The sequence below is a fragment of the Mirounga leonina genome, unplaced genomic scaffold (genome assembly GCF_011800145.1).
Source record: "Mirounga leonina isolate KUSES-001 unplaced genomic scaffold, KU_Mleo_1.0 Mir_197, whole genome shotgun sequence".
Lineage (NCBI taxonomy): Eukaryota > Metazoa > Chordata > Mammalia > Carnivora > Phocidae > Mirounga > Mirounga leonina.
In genome coordinates this window covers 6,334,601-6,353,704 of record NW_023270494.1, presented here as the reverse complement: position 1 = coordinate 6,353,704, position 19,104 = coordinate 6,334,601, and the positions used below count along the sequence as shown (strand labels likewise).

The 19,104-nt window shown below is 58.1% G+C and overlaps 1 protein-coding gene across 3 annotated transcripts in view; it reads left to right on the top strand.

Moving 5' to 3' along the window:
• The window catches only part of TMEM104 (transmembrane protein 104), a 55,023-nt gene that overhangs the window by 31,535 nt on the left and 4,384 nt on the right, over positions 1-19,104 (top strand). For all 3 annotated transcript variants that reach the window (XM_035026089.1, XM_035026087.1, XM_035026088.1), the window contains exon 9: positions 6,789-6,882. In XM_035026089.1, coding sequence (XP_034881980.1) covers positions 6,789-6,882 — 94 coding nt within the window. The remainder of the gene's footprint in view (positions 1-6,788; positions 6,883-19,104) is intronic.

Genomic DNA, 19,104 nt, shown 5'->3' with positions numbered 1-19,104 from the left:
AGGGGTTGCGCTTTGCTGGCCACTGCTGGCTTCCTTGACCATTTGGCCTTCGTCCCCACCAGATGCTGCCCCTTTGTTGAGTAGGTTGGGGGACAGGGCCTCGAGGGAGCCTTCCCTGGCTGGATCGACAGTCAGCTAACTGCTTCTCTGCTAGATTTTCTCACTGTCCCTTGTTGCAGGAGGTAATTCGTGTATCAGTCTTTGTCCCGTGGACTGGCTCAGAGGTTCTTAGGACGTTTGTTCTATATGGTGGTCGTCTCTTTAGCACATTCTTCTCTCCTGTCTTCCCTTTCCTCCATGAACAGCAGGCCCTCTCTCTCTCTCTCTAGACCCCCTCCCTGCCCTTGCTCCTTTTTGAGGGAGGTGAGATGGACTGTGGGTCTTGTTGAATTTCACCCAAGTTTAAGTTCTGATTAGAAGCTGCAGTTCAGGGGCGCCTGAGTGGCTCAGTCATTAAGCGTCTGCCTTCGGCTCAGGTCATGATCCCAGGGTCCTGGGATCGAGCCCCGCGTCGGGCTCCCTGCTCTGTGGGAAGCCTGCTTCTCTCTCTCCTGCTTCTCCCTCTCCCACTCCCCCTGCTTGTGTTCCCTCTCTCACTGTGTCTCTCTCTGTTAAATAAATAAATTTAAAAAATCTTTAAAAAAAAAAAAAAAAAAGAAGCTGCAGTTCACTGCACATCTTCCCAGCAGGAAAAGAGATGACAGCAAACAGGATTTGGGGCTTTAATTTTGTTTTTTGTTTTGTTTTGTTTTGTTTTTTTAGATTTTTTTTATTTATTTGCGAGACAGAGAATGAGAGACAGAGAGCATGAGAGGGAGGAGGGTCAGAGGGAGAAGCAGACTCCCTGCCGAGCAGGGAGCCCGATGCGGGACTCGATCCCGGGACTCCAGGATCATGACCTGAGCCGAAGGCAGTCGCTTAACCAACTGAGCCACCCAGGCACCCTTTAATTTTGTTTTGTAAGAAGAACTGGTGGATGGCCAGTTTGTGACTGGGAACTATGAATCCACTGTCTCCCAGAGGTAGACATGGAAAGAGTCCCTGCTTTGAAGACCTTTAGGTTCTTGACATTAGCTTTCTTCTAAGACATCACCCCTTCTGGGGGCCAGGTGGATTCAGAGCAGTCACAGCCCACTGGGGTCCGAGCCCCTTCCTCGCTGGGGGTCCAGGGAGAGGTGGCTGATGGAGGGCAGCCGAGAGCCCCGGGCTCTTCTCAGAGGGGCCTTTTCTTCTTATTAGGGCTAAATATCATTCTCTTCTAAAACCAGTGGGTCCACTCAGAGCAAATGCTGTTTCAGTTTGCTCTTCCTAAATCAAAGCATGTTAATTTCACAACTGTTTGAGGAAAGGAGTCTTTTCCTGACACAGTGAGCCGCTGTCGGGCGGGGCAGGTGGCTTGCCTACCTGTGGGCTGTGCCCTCAGCCAGCTCAGACACTGCCCGTGGCAGGAGGGACTGGGAGAGGGTACAAGGCAAGTCAGCAAGACTGGGGTTGCCTCTCCCCCCGCTGTGGGGTTACACCTCTCCACCAGGCACTTCCCCACCAAATTCACTGTATTCTGCAGGTGTTCAGTGGGCATCTCACATGTGCCAAGCCTCCCTGGGTGTTGGGGTGAACGAGGATGCAGGCCTTGCCATCATGCTGCTCGCACTCTGGGGTTGGGGGCGGACACACAAAATTAACCCATGAGAAAGCAACTCAGAACCTACCAGAATTAGGCAATGTGGTACCGTGTGTTTGGTAATCCAGTCAAGAGCCCTAGGGAGGAGCTCCGTGTGGAGGAGACTGGTCCCTGAGTAGAGCTTCGAAGACAATGGGAGTAAGGGAGGTGGAGAGTGAAACTCCGTGCCAGGCGGGTGGGATCACAAGGGTAAAGGCATGAGACTGAGAAGTGGTGCAATGTGGGGACAGGAGGTGTCGGGAAAACAGCCTCTAATGGGATGCGCCGTGGATCGTATCAGTCAGAGGGATGGGGTCAAGAGACTCCCACTCACTCCCCTCAGCCGCCTTCTTAACCGTCAGCACACCTCCCTGGTCCCTCGGCCCCCTCATCACTAAAATGAGGCATCATCAGCTGCCTGGCAACCTCACAGATGGCCAGGAGCTTGACACGAAACCGCATGCATGAGCACTGTGTAAAGCACGGGGGACCCACAGCATCAGGCGGTGAGGTTCCCCCAGCACAGCGTTGTCGTGAGGCTATGGTCGGCAGGACCAGCAGCAGGGAGACAGGGTCGAGGTGGATGTGTAGCCCACAGCCAGGCCTCGGCTGGTTTTGTGGATGAAACGAGGTGGAGTTGAAGAGGGAGGCAGGTGCGGAGCATGGCTCACCCTCAGCAGCTCTGACTTGAGAGGTGGAAAGATCCATTCTCTTACGTAGCATGTGCTTCTCCCATAGCTGAGGGCTGGCTGCTCACACGGCTCCGAACCACTCCCAAGAGGAAAGTGGCGGCTTGAGTGAGCGGCTAGCCTTCGGCTCCCAGACGCCAGCTGGCACGTGTGGGCGTGAGCATCTGCCCTTCGGGGTCTCAGCAAAGCCACCATCCTGTCCTGGGAATCACCAAGTGCAACCCACACCGGCCTTTCCCGAATCTCAGACTGATTCTGAGGAGGGGATTCCCTTCCCGCCTCAGGCAGGCAGAGGGCTGGGATCTATTCCCTTGCCGTTGGGTCCTCATTTCTGGCAGAGATGTGCCTCCTCCTGCCAGCCCTGTCCTCTGGGCCACGCACAGTTGGGTCAGCCCTCCCGTGGGGGGCACCGTGCCCAGCACTGTGGGAACATGATGTGCGGGAGCTGCAGCTGCTGCCCTGGCGGAGCCGGCAAGGGCTCCTGGGGGAAGCATGATTGGTTCCAGGGAGGGGAAGTGGAAGACAACAACGGGGTGCAGGAGCGGCTTTTGGAGTGGGATTGGTGTTGGAATTTGGGCCGACAGAAATGGAGCTTGCCAAGCAAAGGCCCAGTGGCAGGAAGGCTCTGGGCACATCAGGGACTCGCAGCCCAAGGCTGCTGGAGAGTAGGTTCTGGGGTCGTGTCTTCAGAGACAAGGTTGAAAAAGGTGGCTGGAACCAGATCGTGGGTCCCTGGACTTTGTCATTTCTGAAGTGAACAAGAAAGACACAGGTGTGGCTGGGGCTGAGCGTGGGGAACGACACTGGCACCAGCTGACTCTGGGCCCAGGAAGGAGAGGACAGGGACGAGGGGAGCAGGACAGATTCCCCAGGGGACAGTCCTGAACTCTTGCTAACACTCTGCCTACCTGGTTCCTCTTACCTGAGGTATCACTTTCTCTGTGAAGTTTCCCTGGGTATGCCCACCACAGCCCCAGCCAGGTGAGGTCAGGGGCCCATGCTCTGTGCTCCATCTCCCCCCCCCCCCCCCCCCCCCCCCCCCCCCGCCCCAGGGCCGTGAGAAATGCATTTCTGTGGTTTTAAGTCACACACTAGTACAGAGAGTGAAGGAGTCAGAGGTTGTCTGGAGTTCAGAGCCGGAGCGGCTGGAGGTGAGTGGGGATGTGCTTCACCTACACGGGGGTGCAGGAGAGAGGCAGCTGGATGGAACTGTAGACGCCGAGTTAAGTTCGGAGGGCCACCAGGACACTGTAAAAGCCATGCCCAAGCATGGCTGGCGGGGCCTTAGCAACGCGAGCTGCCTTGTGTCCATCAAGACTGGCAAGGTTGCCGTGGGACGTTTGGTGCACATTTAAACTCAGCGACCCAAAGAAGAGACCCGAGCTGCCCCATTTGCACCCTCCCAGGTCTGTCTCAGACTTTGTTCCCTGTGACCAATTTGAAGATTTCATTAGAAACCAAAGAATTGTTCTGTATTTCTTTTTCTTTTTCTTTTTCTTTTTCCGGAATGCGTTTGGCTGCAGCAGTTGCTGTCCTGCCTCCTGGAATGAGTTGGGCTCAGAGAGTCCTTGACAGAGGCTGAGTTTGAACTGATCAGTGGCATTTGGGAGTTGGACCATTGCTCAGGAGCCAGCTAATTTATAATGTCATATGGGCTAGACGAGAAGACTCAAGAGGATAGGCTGTCTCTTGGCTTTTTATCTCTTCTTTTTGAAAAAGGAAAGGGGAAGCAGAAGGTGCCACGCTTGGCTGTTCGGCATTCAGAGATGAACTCCGTCCCCGCTAGACCCTGGGAACATGGGGGCCGTTTCTCTGCCCACGCCCCCTTGCCTCCCAGAGACCTGGCAGCCACACCAAGGCGTCCTTTCCGGCTTTGGATGCCGGCCCCTGCGGGCGCCGAGTCTGACTCTAACTAATTTGCAGAGGACACCTGTTCCTTAATTAGCCCCAGCCTGTGCCGTGTGTCTTGGTCTGGGTCCCTCCGATGTGTGAGCTAGCGGCCAGGCAAGGGCTGCCGTTGGCGGTCTGTGCACGTTTGCGCCGACCACGCGGGCCCTGCGCTTCCCACTGCGGAGTGGTGCGGTCATTCTGTGCTCCCAAAACCACATCCCGGCCACCAGCCCGCCGTGGGTGTCATAGCTGTTGACTGAATCTGCCGAAAGAACCCTCCACCGCCAGGCCCCACTGCTGTCCCTAGAGCCCGAGGTGGGAGGGCCGGGCAGGTGCGGACCCTCATTCTGAGCCCCTCTGCGCTCCTGCTCCCCACTGCTCGGATGGCATCACACGTGCACTTCCTGCTCGACCTTTTTCAGATGGGCCTGTATGCTTAGTGTTTTTAAAAGGAGGGAAGCTCTTGGGGGACTGGGATCTCACCCTACAGGGTTTTATAAAATACATCCTCTTGTGGGTCAAAGGATCTTGGTGAACAGCTGCCAGGGAGGAGGATGAAGACAGATCTAGCATCTGGAAGAGGACCTGGCAGGCTGCAGTAGCAGGATTCCCTGCCTGCCTTTGGGGCTGGTCCTGCTGCACAGTGCGCTGCCCCCCGCCTCCCCCCCTGCCTCCCCACCTCGGTGTTACATAGTAGAACCTTCTGAAAACCAGTCTTTAGGCTTCAGAGATGAGCTCCGACCTCCCACATAAGCTGCCCCTAAGATAATGTCCAGTGTGTGTGCAGTGGGCACGGCGGGTCGGAGGGGAGGCCCCCACACCTGCCAAGGACACACCAGGAGTCCAGTTTTGAGCAGCCCACGGTGTTTGGAAACATCTGTGGCCAGTGGCTTTGTATATATTCTTCCTCAAGACCTCTCCCTCTCCCTCCCTTCAAGAAAGAAATCCTGTTGAAGTCTCCCTAAAGTGGTAATTTTCCTAAAGGACGGGCTGATGGTGCTGCATGCCGGCTTGTGCAGAGCTGCTGACTCTGCCTCACTGAGTCCGGCCTGCAGGGGACGCCCCCTCCCCCGCTCCCCCCCCTCCCCCAGGCACCCCTGGCCTAATGGCGCTTCCCCTCCTGGAGGAAGCAGAGCTGGCTCCAGGCCCCCAGCAGAAAGCCCTTTCCAGAAGTCTCCCAGCCCTGGAGCCTGCCTAGAGGCCTTGTCCCCCAGCTAATTAGAGCCTTCTCCTTAAGGGGTACTTTAGTCTTTGGTGTCATCCTCACAGTGATAATGGACTTGGATAAGAGGTCACAGCTTCTCCCACTTCCCGCTCTCCTTGCAGATGGGGGTGGGGGAGGGACAGGCACAGCCCCCCTTCCGACAGCGCCCGCCCGCCTGTCACCCTGTCACGGGGGAGCCAGGGAGCCGGGGGGCCTGGCCACCAGGCTGAGCAGCTGTGATGTCTCCCCCCAGATCACAGGGCCAGAGCCTGACTCCCCAGAGTGGGCCCTGCTCCCCACATTCGGGCTTCCGCCGCCTGCTGCACCTCTGGCGAGTGTCATTAGCATTAACGTGATAAAATGGCGCAGTGTAAATGTTAATAAGGTCTGTTGCCTCCGCTGCTTCCGAGTGGCAGATTGGAAATGGTACCATCATCATAACTCCAACCAGCAGCTTTTAATTCCTCTGCTCCCTCAGCAACCAGTTTGGCATTGGAAATCCTAACCTTCCCTCAGCCCCCAGCCTGGCTCTGCTGTGCCAGGCTTACCCTCATTTTCCTTTGCGGAGAGGGTTCAGATTTCCCACAGACTGGTTTTCTGAGATAGGGTTTGAATTTTTTTTTTCTAAGTAACCGCTTGGTTTTCCTTATTCCCCACAGGGGAAGAGCACTGAGCCCCAAATTCAATTCCCACTTTTCCTGGCTGTGATCCCGTCCCTTCTTGGTCCAGGACGGTCCTCCGAGAGATTTGCCCCGGAAGCCACTGGCTCTGGCTCGCAAGGCTTTCCCTTCTTTCAAGTCATAAACTTTGCTGGTTAACGACATCCTGCTCAATCCTTTCCTCTGAACCTTCAGCACAGCGTTCTCTCCACTGCGCTGTCGGGGCCCCTGTGTCCGCTCCTCCCTGTTTGCTGTCTGCCCCATAAACCCGGGGGCCCACGGTGTGCCTGGATTCCTCTCAGATCCTCATCCTCCTGCTGTCTCACCCCTCATCGGGGCTCGTGGCCGGCTCCGTGCGGGGCCTGGGAACCCTCAGCATTTGCTGAAGAGAAGTAGCAGGCGATGTCCCTGGGGTGTTGCCTGGGGCTTGCCCAGAAAGTTGTCTCAGGACAGGAGGCCTGAGGAACAGCCCAGAAGGACAGCTCTGGGTTTCTCTTGCGCTCCTGGGAACTCCCCACTCGATGCAGTTGGCTCCCAGGGAGGCTCTGCTGGCCCAGGTGCACATCGCGGTTAGGACTGGCCGCCGGGACAGAGGCCGCATGGCCAGCGTGTCCTCCGACACACACGCACTGTGTGCCGCGTGCACCCGGCCCCTGCACCCCCTCACACTTGTTTCTGTCACCCAGGCTGTCTTCACTCTCCTCCTCGGACCCTTCACCTTCTTTGACGTCCAGAAGACCAAGTACCTGCAGATCCTGACCTCCCTGATGAGATGGGTTGGTGAGTGAGAGACCTCTCGCGTCTGCCCTTTCTCCTCTCGTCCCTTCCTTACACTTTCCAAGATGGCTGTGTGTGCTCACGGCACAGCTGGAAGGTGGCGGGGGTTCCATGGATTCCCGAGAGCCAGGAGGGGGGCAGGGGAAACACAGTCCCGACAAAGATCACATAGTGTGGACGGAGCCCGCGCTAGGCCCAGCCTTTTTCACACGCCCATGCAGGGTCCCCCCAGCACCCCCAGGCTGGGCCAGGGCTCCTGAAGGCTCCGGGTCAGGCTCTGCTCCCTCAGGGCACGAGAGTGGCACAGCCATAAACCCCAGCAGCCTGTGGCAGCCGCCTCCGCATTGCCGGCAGTGGGGCGTGAAAAGACACCCCATCCAGGATGCCTTCTGACTGATGCCCTCCTGAGCAAGAGCACCATCGTCCTCAGGGGTGGTTTGGGGGTCTCTCCCCCTAAAGCAGGTTTGTGGTAGGGAGCTCATTCATTCCTCCGCACCATCCCGGAAGGCCCCAGCTGCTGAGCCCCCTAGACCGGAGACAGGAGGGTGTGGGGTCCCTATCGTCCGGCACATGTTCTGGGATCATTTGTATTCCTGTTTTGGTCTAAAAGCAAAGAATACCATTGCTGTTGTGGTTGAGAGGCCTGGCAGAGGGTGTCTGCCCAGACTCTGGCACCTCGCTTGCCCCAGCACAGAGGTTCCCGAGGAAGCCGAGGTTGGGACTTCTCCCTCCTGACCCTCTTCTCTAGCTCCCTTTGCCACTGCATCTGCCCCAGCGCCCCTCCTCAGGATTCAGGGCGCACCTTGCTCCTCACTCCACGCCATCCCTCAGCACTAGATCCTGATGAGCACAGAACAGCTTCTGATAAAAATGATTTCTGGCAGTTCTCGCACATCCTGCTCAGGATCACAGAATCCCAGTACAAGGAGCCACTGCCAGGGATCCTGGCATCTCAGTCGGGAGGGACCATGGCGGTCATCCAGTGTCCCGCAAGGGCAGGCTCCGCGAGCAAGCACACAGGATGGCCTCTTGGCCGGGAGCTCACGACGGGGAAGGCCCCTGCCCCACTCGGAAGGGATGGTTATCAGCACTGGGAAGTCCTGCCTTGTCTTGAGCCCGACTCGGCAGCCTGTAGCCTCTTTCTACCTTGGTCCTTCCTTACACGGAATTGAGAGCAGGACTGCATCATCTGCTATGTTAGCCTTGAGGCCTCGAACGTGATACGCCTGTCCTTCATCACCCAGCCAAGTCGAGGAGTAGGAGGACACTTGTCCAGCACCTGGGTGGAGCGGGATTCCTGGTCTTCCCCACTCAGCTGGTCCAATCCTATATTCACCTACACAGTGCGGTTTGCAAATTTTATTCACACATTTCAAAGCCCCAGGTTAAGGTAACATGACCACCTGGGGAAAAATGAGAACTTAGAACACAAGGCTCACACTGGCTCCAAGGATAAGGTGCTGGAATGGAGCCCCTGTGGGTCCCAGGAGGGCTTACCTCCCAGAGTTGGGATCAGCAAGGATCACAATCCCTGCTGTCCACCCTTCTCCTCATGAGTCTGCTCATAGGAAGTTGGTGAAAGCCCTAGTGACCTTCAGAAGGAAAAGTTTTCTCAGTAAAGCAGTCTTCAGAGAAAAGTATGCCCCCTCTTGTCCGCCTGGCCCACCTCTGCTCCCGACAGCAGGTCCCAGAGTCCCAAAAGTCCTGCCCCTCCCCCACTCAGGACTGGCTGTCCTTGACCTGCTGCCTCAGTGGTTCTCACCCGAGAGGGCAGGAGCAGGGTGGGGAGAGGTGGGGGGGACTCCTGTGCTTCTGCCAGTGTGATGGATCCCCACGTCAGCCCATGAGAGGGCTGCCCGGACAGTGACGGTTAATAGCCTCTGTGACACTCCTGAGCTTGTTGAGCGTGACCAAGTCCTCCCTGCATCTGGTGAGCGAAATGTTCATTAAAAGGGAGGAGATTGTTAAGAGGGAGGGGAGGAGGCTGGGGGTAAACAAAGAGTGAGTGTCTCAGTACAGGGTGGGAGACCCCTCCAGACTCAGCTCCTCCTGCAGAGAAGGCACTGAGCTTCGGTTGCCAGCAGGGCCCCGGGGGCCTCCCAGGCATCTCAGTGAAGCCCTTGCCCCCTTCCCACACTGCTCTCTCAGAGTGGAACTGTCCTGCCTCCTGTGACCGCATTTTGCCTCCCCTTCTCCCAACCAGAGCCCCCTCCCACTGGCCAGCAAGGCTGGTTAGCCCCGGGGACTGCAGCGGGGATGCTCCGAGTCTCCCTCCCTCAGGCTCCTGGGCCCTGTGAGGTGACAGTGGCCTTGGGAGGCACGCTCGACAGCAGCGAGGGCCTGAGGGAGAGAGCAGCACGTGAAGGTCATCCACACTCGTGTTTTTGCATGGTGACGACGTTGTCACTGCCAAGTCGTCTGCCTCTTTTCTCCCTTCGATCAGAGAGATAATCAAATAGCATGGGCCTCTCCGCAGACCTGTTCTCCAGAGCATTCTGGGTGGCCATGCAGGCAGTCATTCTTCCCCCGGAGGGGCTCAGACCCCTGCGCCTGGAAAGCTAACCTCTCTGTGACACAAAGCCCTCTGAAGCGAAAGAAAAATTGCCCAGTTAAGTAAACTCTAGACTGTACCCAAGCCTAAGGTTCAGTTCCAGGCAGGGGGCATGGGAGCCACCTGGGCCCTTTCCTCCCTGCTAGTGGGAGGGGTTTCCCTCATCGTGGCTCCAGGGCAGCCGCAGGCAGGGAGCCGAGGAAGGGGACGACAGGGTTGGAGGAGTCCCAGGGAACTGCCAGGCACCAGCGAACAGACAGCCCTGTTGCAGGAAGGACCGGGGTCTGCCTGCGGGATGTTTGCGGGGGGAGGGGGGGTCTCTTCTCTGGCCCAAGCTCACCCCAGGTGGTTTTTCTAGAACCCTCCAAAAGCAGAAAGCACCAAAGCCCCGTTTGTCCTCTCCAGTCTGCTCCAAGTTGTCAGTTTGCAACAAACTCCTTTTCATTTTGCTTCTGAGAAGCAGCTGTGTGGCCGTGTCCCCCCCTGACCCTCCCTCCTTTCCCACACTCCCGCGCACCCTGCCCCTTCCCTCTCCCCAGATTAGGGCCCAGGCTGTCCAAGAGAGCCAAGCGGGAGTGCAGGGTGGCAATAAGCCGACTTGGGTTCTAGGAAGACAAAAGGGAAGAATGAGCACCAAAGGGACCGGAAAATCATAAATAAATGTGCTGAGCCGGAAACTTTCTTGTGCTTAATTAGGAATTTGTTCTGCCATCTGTTGAAATGAGGCTGGGGAAGACTGCAGAAGCCCCGCCCCGAGCAGGGCCCCCGGAGCTCAGGACACGGCCCAAGCCTTCAGGCCAGTGGCTTCCTCCGGTTATTAGCGCCTCCTGCTGCCAGAATGGGCCTTTGCCGATAGCCACTTGTCCAGGAAAATGTCGGAACCTGTATGACAAGTGCCAGTGTTGAGTCATCTCTTGTGCTCCCCCCAAAAATTCTGGGCAGCCCTGGCGGGTCAGTTTGGGAGACCCGGATCCCGGGTGCCCTCCGGCAGGTGAGACCGTTGTGCAGGCTTTAGCCGACTTCCTGACCAGCCCTGCTTGCTGTCCCGTCACTCACCCCAGGGCTTCGGCTCTGGAGCCTCCCCCCGTTGTTCCCTTCCACACTGGTCCCGTGCATGGACAGCCCGAGCCTGCCTCAGCCAGGTTCCTTGTCTGGGGCAGGACCCCCCCCCATGGAGCAGCCTCGAAGATAAAATGGGATCCGAAATCGTGTGCGGAGGGCTGTTAGCACTGTGCCTGGCCGGGGTCAGCACTCAGGGAGCAGCCGCGGTGTGCAGCCCCGCCGTCGTCATCTCCGTTGGCCGGTACATCCCGGGGGTGGCCTCAGCAGGAGCCTCCCTTGGGCTGGCCATGAGATCAGGGACATGGCCTAGGCCACCTCCGGGAGGAACAGTGGCTCTGTCTGCCTTCCCTCTGCCTCACACCAGCACTGGTCCCCCGTGCACCCCGTCACCCCACCAGCCTCCACCCTCACCACTTCCAAGGAAGCTTGAGCCTGAGAGAAATGAGAAGCAGGTGCATCTCATAGAACGGCCTGGGGCTTCTTCTTTAGGTCCTGGTTCTCGCTCTGTTGGTGGTCAGTAGACCGGGGAACACTTAGGAGAGACACGGCCTTAAGTGCTGTCCCACAGGCCCAGTAGCTGTGGCTACAGAGCCTGAGCCCTAAACCCCTAAGCAAATGACTGTAGACTGTCCCCACCTGGGATGCTGGCATGAGCTGTCCAGCAGGAGGGGCTGAGATGGCATCATTACTTCACCCCCCCTTACCAGCTTCCTCTGCAGACGCCTCCCGGTTGGGGACACACACAGCTGGCTCAGCTCGGGGTGCCCCACTTGGTGTTATTAAAAACCTGATTCTTTCTAATAAAGACTGCTCTGGAGCACGGCAGCCCTCCTCGGTCTGGGCTGGCGAGGACCCACGGGGCTCCTTTCTCTGGTTGTGTATTCAGAGCAGCGTCTGCTCATCACGCCCGTCTCTGTGCTTCCCTCAAAGTGGGTCAGGCACCAGCCTCTCTGAGTGTCCGTGGGCAGACTCGAACCTCATGAAGCGCCTCAGCCCACCTTTCCCTTCCTCCCCCCAGCAAGTGCCCCAGATTTGTCTTCCAGACCGAGCCAGCAGGGAGAGGTGGGACTCGGCGGTGGTGGCCCGAGTAGCAGAAGGTCCCCAGGAGGAGACCGTCACCTGGGAACATAAGGGCTCTGCTTTTACCTGTCCCCAAAATTCTCTGCAGCCGCTTGGCTGACTCTGCTGCAGATCCAGGACTGATTCAGCTGAGCGCCTCGTGGTGGGGCTGCTCTGACCTGTCACCAGCAGCGGCCAGGGGTCTTCTCTGCCTGGGCCATCTGTGGCCCACATCCTGTTGGCTTGGCATGCCAGCTTGGTATATGAACTCCTCCACAGCCACTCACTGCTGTCCCCTCAACCAGTGCTCCTCAGAGGGCCAGGAAGGGGGTCCTTATCCCCGAGCAGCCAGCCAGCATCGGCCTTCAGCATCGCCCCACCCACCCTCTCCCTGGGCCCCTGTCCGGGGCTCTCCTGGGCCATCGAGTGTGCGGCTTCTCGTTCCTCAGCCAGTGGAGGGAATCCAAGAAAACCTTTTTGTAGATGTCTCATCTCCGTCTTGATTCTTGGTTTTCTAAAAGTTCTCTCTGCAAATGCACTTTAAAGGAGAGGAAGCTGGAGTTTCTGTCTTCCTGCTCTCAGGGCAGAGTGGGTACCCAGTTAAAGTTTGCTGAAAAGCCAGCCCCAGGCCGCCAAATTGCCCCTTTCGTTAATGGGACTGACCCAAGAGCCCTGCTGGGCCCCACACGGCCACCCCGCTTCTGTGAGCAGCCTTTGTTGTCAACAGCTCTGCCCTGCATGTGGCTCAGACGTGTGCTGGCCAGCCCATCAGACGATCCCAGGAGGCCGGGAGGTCGTGGGCCAGCTGCCTGGACACTGGCAAGGGGAGGGAGGTGAGGCCCAGCTTGTGATCAGCAGGGCGAGGCCTCTGACCAGTGGGGGGGATTGCAGGTGCATCTCTGGACAGAACTGGACTTCACACAGGCCAGTGTGAACCTCAGAAGCAGCCCTGGGTGTCTCAGAGCTACTGGGGCCCATGGCAGCCCAGGAGCTCCCAGACTTATGTGCAGCCCAGGGGCCTCTGAGCACTCCCTGGAGCACTGCCTCTCGTTTTCCCTATGCGCTTTCTCCATCCCGGTTTGTCTGTGCATCTAGCTACCGCTGAAGAGATGCCTCCGTCCACTCAGGCTGCCAGGACCGAATACTACAGGCTGGGTGGCTTAAACAGTAGAGATTTACTTTCTTGGTTCTGGAAGATAGAAACCCAAGATCAAAGGTGCTGGCAGGGTTGGTTTTGGGTGCGGCCTCTCTCCCTGCCTTGCAGACGGCTACCTTCTTGCTGTTCCTCCCAGAGGCTTTTCTCTGTATGCAGGGAAACAGCTCTGGCATCTCTCTCTCCTCCTATAAGAACCAGGGTCCCATCAGATTAGGGCTCTTATGACCTCATTTGTCAGATTAGGGCCCTTATGACCTCATTTAACTGTTGTCACCTCCTTAGAGGCCCCATCTCCAAGCAGTCTCATTGGGGGTCAGGGCTTCCGCACAGGAATTGGAGGCGGAGATAATTCAGTCCACAACAAAAGGAGAGGACTGAGAGGCCTTCAGGAAAGGTGACAGAGCTGAAGTTTTATGTTTGCAATCTCGGAAGGAGATTAGTCGGCTACTAGCCAGAGGCCCCACAGCTTTGCTGTTCCAGCCATTACAAACTGAGCTTGCTCTGATAGCGTAAGAATGAAAAATGGAGACACTTGCCTCCCGGCCCCACTTGCTGTGCTTGGAGGGTGTGGGAAGGGGAGGGATGGAAAGGCCAGAACTCTTGATTTCCTACTTGCGACTTGATAGCTTTAGAGACTCAAATACCTGCTCTTTGCCCACGGCCCCCTGCTCCCAGCACACTTGGAAAAAGGAAGTCTGCTCTGAGTTCTGAGAGATAAATATTTTTAAGTAATCTCTACACCTAATGTGGGGCTCAAACGCACAACCCCGAGATCGAGTCGCATGCTCTGCTGACTGAGCCAGCCAGGCATCCCTTTTGAAATAAATAATACAGCCACAGAATGGAACCTCAGTCCATAAGTTAATTATCCAGACATCCTTCTCTTCATCTGCGATGATGACGATGACAGTGACCATGAGGACCACAGAGCTGGAATCCTCCTGAAACCACAGGGGCTGACTCAGCCTGGGAACATAGTTAGATTGGCTTTGAATTCCCTCCATTCAATGGAAACACAGGTGACTTTTCATGAGTTACTACAGGCAAGACCAGCAATCCCGGAATGTCTTACGGCCTGAGATAAAATCTGACTGAGGCCCCAGATGCGTTTGTAGACAAGCACATCTGTGAGGGAACTTCTCATTTTTCCCCATGGGGACTCCTCCCAGCATGACAGGCCAGTATGTCCTGTCTTCTGGGGGCATGAAAGGAGCCCCCACCCTGACCCACAGCCTGTGCGCAGGTGGAAGGGTGACGGCCAAAGGAGGATGGAGCAGTGTGAGCCCCAGAAATCCAAAGATAATTCCTTTTCAGTCTCAGCTCTGTTCGGAAAGAGCACACACCCAGGGTCCCCCTAGAATGGTGGGGACACTTTGTCCTTGTTTGGCCTTATGTGGAGCAAGAGGGAGCTGCTTGGTTCACAGAACAGGGGTGAGCAGCCCAGATCTGACACCTGGGCCAGAGACGCCCAGAACAGGGGATGTTCTTGGAAGGGTTATGACTGCACCTGACGTGGCCAGGGCAGGTGGGGTCCCTAGGATGATCCCAGTCCCTTCCTCGCAGCAAAAGGAGAATCAGGTGAGAACTGTGAGTTGGCAGGTTCCTGCCGGCCCAGGACCAGGATTTTCGGGATGGGAGATAAGGTTTCTACGAAGATAAAAAGTTCTAAGGGATGGCTTGGGCCGGGCTCCACCCAGGTGCTTCACTGCGCCCTCTGGTCCTGTCCTCCATGAGGTGCACTGTGATCACCTCCATTTTTAAAGGTGGTAAAATGGAGGCAATGACAAGGGACGGGACCACCCAAGGTGACACAGTTTAGTGGCAGGACCTGGTTGAATCCAGTGTAACTTAAGAAGCTGAGCTTGTTTAGAGGAAGAGCAGCAGCCTCCTGCCCTCCCCGGGGTGGTTTCCAAGGCCTTAGAGCTTCCGGAGGTGAGCCCCCGCTCACACCCCCGGCCCTGTGGGTCTCGGGAGCCTGCGAAACGGCTCTCCGTTCCTAGTCGGTCCTGTTACGTAAGGAACAAATGCCCAGTCACCTGCTCCTGCTTAAGGGCTTTGAAACTGCTTGGTCTTCAGCTGTTTGCAGCTCAGCCAGGTGTTACCCAGTCAGCTTCCCCCCAGCCCTCCTGAATCTCAGGAGGCCCAGGCCAATCTCTGACCAGCCTAAGGAGAGACACATCTGTGCCCCAGCGTCCTCCGAGGGCAGCACTGTGGTGAAGGAGGAAGCTGGTGCCAGATCCTCCCCGGATCCAGCTCTGAGGATGGGCACGCCACGGCCATTCATTATCATTAGCCCTGGCGTGTTGATTCTCTGCTTGGGGAAGAGAGTGCCATCCTCGTGACAGCCGCCTTGATGGATGGCCTCTGCCTCACATGTGTCCAAGCTAAAGCCACTTACGGAGCTCAGAGGACAGCCAGGTATCCGGGCCAGCACAGGCTGGGGCCTACCACAGCCTCGGGACTTCTGGGGCCAGGTTCAGGGGTCAGAGACTTGAGTGAGGTCAAGTCTCCGGGCAGACGAGGCAGGATGCAGCAGCTGATTGCCGGAATGGCCTGGGTGCCTGCAGCACCTCTGGGGGACATCCTGGGGGCGGTGGGGGGAGGGGCGGGGGCTCCCAGGAGCATTCTGCCCCGCCCCCCTCCAGGCAAGGAGCGCCCTGCCCCATGCTCCCCAACTCCAGGGGTGCCCGGGCAGGCGGTCCAGCTCATGCCAGCACCACGCAGACCCTGGAATTCTGTGAGGAAAGGGGAGCCCTGCCCGGGCCTCACCCACGCGGCCATGGCCCGGAGGCTAGCGCAGTGTCAGCCACACTTGCTCTGCTGCTGGAGGCCCCGGGAGGCGCTCCTCCCTGTGCACCCCGCAGCGCAGGCTGGCCCTTCCTCGCTTACCCGGGGATGGGTTTGGGCACGTGGAGGATAGAGCTGGAGCAGAACCCTGGGCCCCACCCTCAGACCCCTGCCCGTCCCCCCACTCTGTCCCAAGAGCAAGTCAGCTCCTCCTAGGAGGCCCCGGCCCACCTGTGGCTTCCGGCAGCCAGTGAGGCCCCAGGGGAGGGGGACTCAGGCGGGGAGGAACCCCCTGCCCCACTCTGAAGGGAGTGTGGCTGTGAGGGCGGACAGCGTGAGGCCCCGCAGCTCCTGGCCGGGCTGCTTACCTGGCTCTTGCTGGCGAGAGGGGAGGAGCCCGAGGACTGGACATGCAGGAGCCGGGGGGCAGGTTGCGCCCCCAAAGCCGGTGGACATGGTGAGGCCGGCGGCTGGAACTCAGCAGCAGCCAGAGTAAGCAGGTGAGGGTCGCACACCTCCTAGGCCAAGTCACTAGGGTGGGAGCTTGGAAATGGAGATGTCCCCGGTGTGGGAGGGGGCCTGCCTCCAGCCCCTCCTCCTCTGGCCTCCTGCTGCCAGAACCTTGTCCTGAGGCCCGGTCTCCCTCTGCGACCCCCGGCTGGTCTTCTGCCCGTGGGCTTGGATAGGACTTGGACTCCTCCCACAATGGGGATCTCATCACCTGCCCTGCCGCTAATGTGGCTGTTACCAGTTCTCTCTTTTATTGTAATTTGTCTCTGCAACTTCCGTCGGTTGGGCTGACGGTGGGCTCCCAAGGGACAGGGCTTGTGTCTGCTCAGTGCACTGGCCCCAGGTGCCCAGAACAGTGCTGGCATGCGTGGGCACTCGGCACGGCTTTGTCAGGCAGGTGGGTGGGTGGTCCCAGCCGAGCTGTGAGTTACATGAAACAAGTGCAAGTTTTTCACATGGGCTGTTACTTCAGCTATTTAAAGAGAAGTCTCTTGTCCTGCCTCCTCACCTCACAGCTATGCCACCCAAGGCCGACAGCCACTCCTCATGTGACATGTGTCAGGCCCTCACCTCCTTCCCCACCACAGAATCATCCCTGGCAACTCGCTGCATCTCCTCACCCCTTGGAGTGTGAGTTCCAGCGAGGTCGCAGGTGGATGTGGGCTGTGACCCTGGTCCCCTCCCCTGGGCTCTCTGAGCACGGCCTGGGAGGGTCAGAGAGAAGCCAGGCACCCCTGCCCTCCGGGAACTGCAGGCCCTGGTCAGCAAGACGTCAGGGAGCGCTCACTGCTCTGTCCAGTGTGTGTCCATGCCTCCCACACAGCCGTGGCCAGGTGGGCACAAGGGTCTCTGGCGGTGGCTGGCCACGTCTCCGGCATCAGTGTGCTCGTTCAGAACCCTGCTCTCTGTCATGCTTTCTGACAGAGTCTGTCACTCACACCCTGTCACCCTCCTTTCATCCTGATTTATTATCAGGCCTAATGAGTTTGGGGAGCAGCTGTCTCCCAGGGATGGGACCATCAATCTAGGAGATGGCTGTTGAACTCTGCTCCTCCAGCGAACGCGGGAGGGAGGAGCCAGGGACGAGGGGGTGTGGTCACAAGCGGAGGGGCCGGACTGCAGCACAGGGGTGAGTCCTGATGCCTCTAGTCCAGGACCTGGCCCTCCTGCTTCCTTCCGGTCCCTTCCCTCTCTGTCCCTCCGTTACAACATGAAGTCCAGGGCATCCCTGGTTTCTTTTGAAAGGCCAGCACCCACCCTGTGTCCTTGCAGTGACGGGGACGGGCAGGGATGGGGGGACCCAAAGGGCTCCTAGGCCTCATACTTCCACTGCCCCTTCCCAGGGCTCGCTGGGGCTCCTCTCACAGAGCCAGTCCTCAATGCATCCCAAGCCCGGGCGGTGTTCCTCGGGCGTCTGCTCCAGAGACATCGTGTGTGTGCCCTTCCCCAGAAGAGCTGCTCAGCTCGGAGCGGTGTGCTCATCACATGCAGCTCTGACGAATGCCCCTCTTCCCCCCCCACTGGAGCATTAAGGGGCACCCAGCAGTCACAGGGTCAGAATCCAGGGGGCAAATGGAGCACCTCTGCTTCCCCGTGCTGCTAAGCACACGGCTTATGTAAGCTTTCGACAAAGCGGCGCAGCGTGTGGCTGACGGGACTGGGGCTCATGGGGGAGGGCCCCCAGGTGAGACTGTCCCCCTCCAGGGCCTTCTCCAGGAGCTGCCACTTTTTAATGCTGGAATCGCCTCCTAAGAGCCTCTGGCATCTTCATTCCTGGATAGGATCCAGCATCTAGCCCTTGGGGGTAGATCCAGTTTTTGGAAATAGACTTGAGTAAGAGAACAAGATGGGTGACTAATCCAGGTGATAGCGTTGTGATGTAAGCCTAATTATAGCTAGAGGATTGTGAGATATATTTTCTTATCTCCCATAGCCACGCCTTTGTAAGCCACCCTGAAAGTTCTAGAAAATGTCTCATATCGTCATTGACATAATGACACACAGCTCCCAAGACGGTGACTCCAGAAGCCACCCGTCAGTAGCTGTACCTTCAGGATGGAGGTTGCCCACGCCTCCGTGTGCTTTAAAAACTCCTCCTGTCTTGGAAACCTCCATGCCTTGGTGTATTTGCAGTAAGGAAAGCCCGGGGGCTTGAGGTCAGCAAGCGTGCAGGTCCCAGCACTCCCTGGAGATGGAGTGTTGAGGAGGAAGGGGGGCAGAGAGGCACTAGCCAGCATCCGGGGCTGGAGGCAGCCGTGACTCAGTGACTCAGAGTTGGCTGGCTTTCTGCCTTCTCCCGCCGCGCCTGGGGCCCTGAGGCTGAGCCACAGGGACAGCTTTCTCCACTCAACTCGTTCCGAGCTGTGAGTGGCACCAGGCCACGAGGTGACACCTGAGATGGTGGCAGAGCAGGGTTTGAATCTCACAGAACTGTCAGCCGCGGCCTCTTGAATAGCCTGTCCCCGGGCGGCCCCAGGTCCCCACCTCCCACGGTCATCCAGCTGTAGCCATCTGACTGCTCAGCTCCGTTGTGACCTGGCCCCCAGGGGACTCGACCTCCACCCTGGCCCAGCGCACTTGCTGCGGTGCGGTTCCTCCGCACAGATCTCTGTCCCACGCACCCCTCCTGCGCTCAGCCCCAGACATCTGGTGAGCCAGGCTGCCTGCATCCTGGGCTGTCCTGTCACCCCCTCTCTGCCCTCCAGGGGTTAATCCAGAGACAGCTCGCTGGGCTGAGAGCCCACGGGAGGAGCTGGGTCTCTGCTTTCCCCTTGACCTGCCAGAGCTCGGAAGGCAGTGTCTCTGGAGCAGGGAGGGTCGTGGAGCGCCCAGAGTTAGGAGCTGCGGGGACAGGAGCGGGCTGAGGAAGAAACAAATCATCTTCTTCATTGGCAGTTTGCGCAGGCCTGTCCCCTTGCTCCCTCCCCTCCTGTCCCCTATGCCAGACAGCTCCATTCCTGTCACTCCCACTCCCAAGTGTCATTGTGGGAAGACACTGGTCTGGCTTTCTGTGTGTCCCAGGAGAAAGGCCTCCTTCCGGGGAGCCAGGGAATGTGATGTGGCCTGAGGGGACAGTGGGGAGACCCCCAGCCTCCCCCGC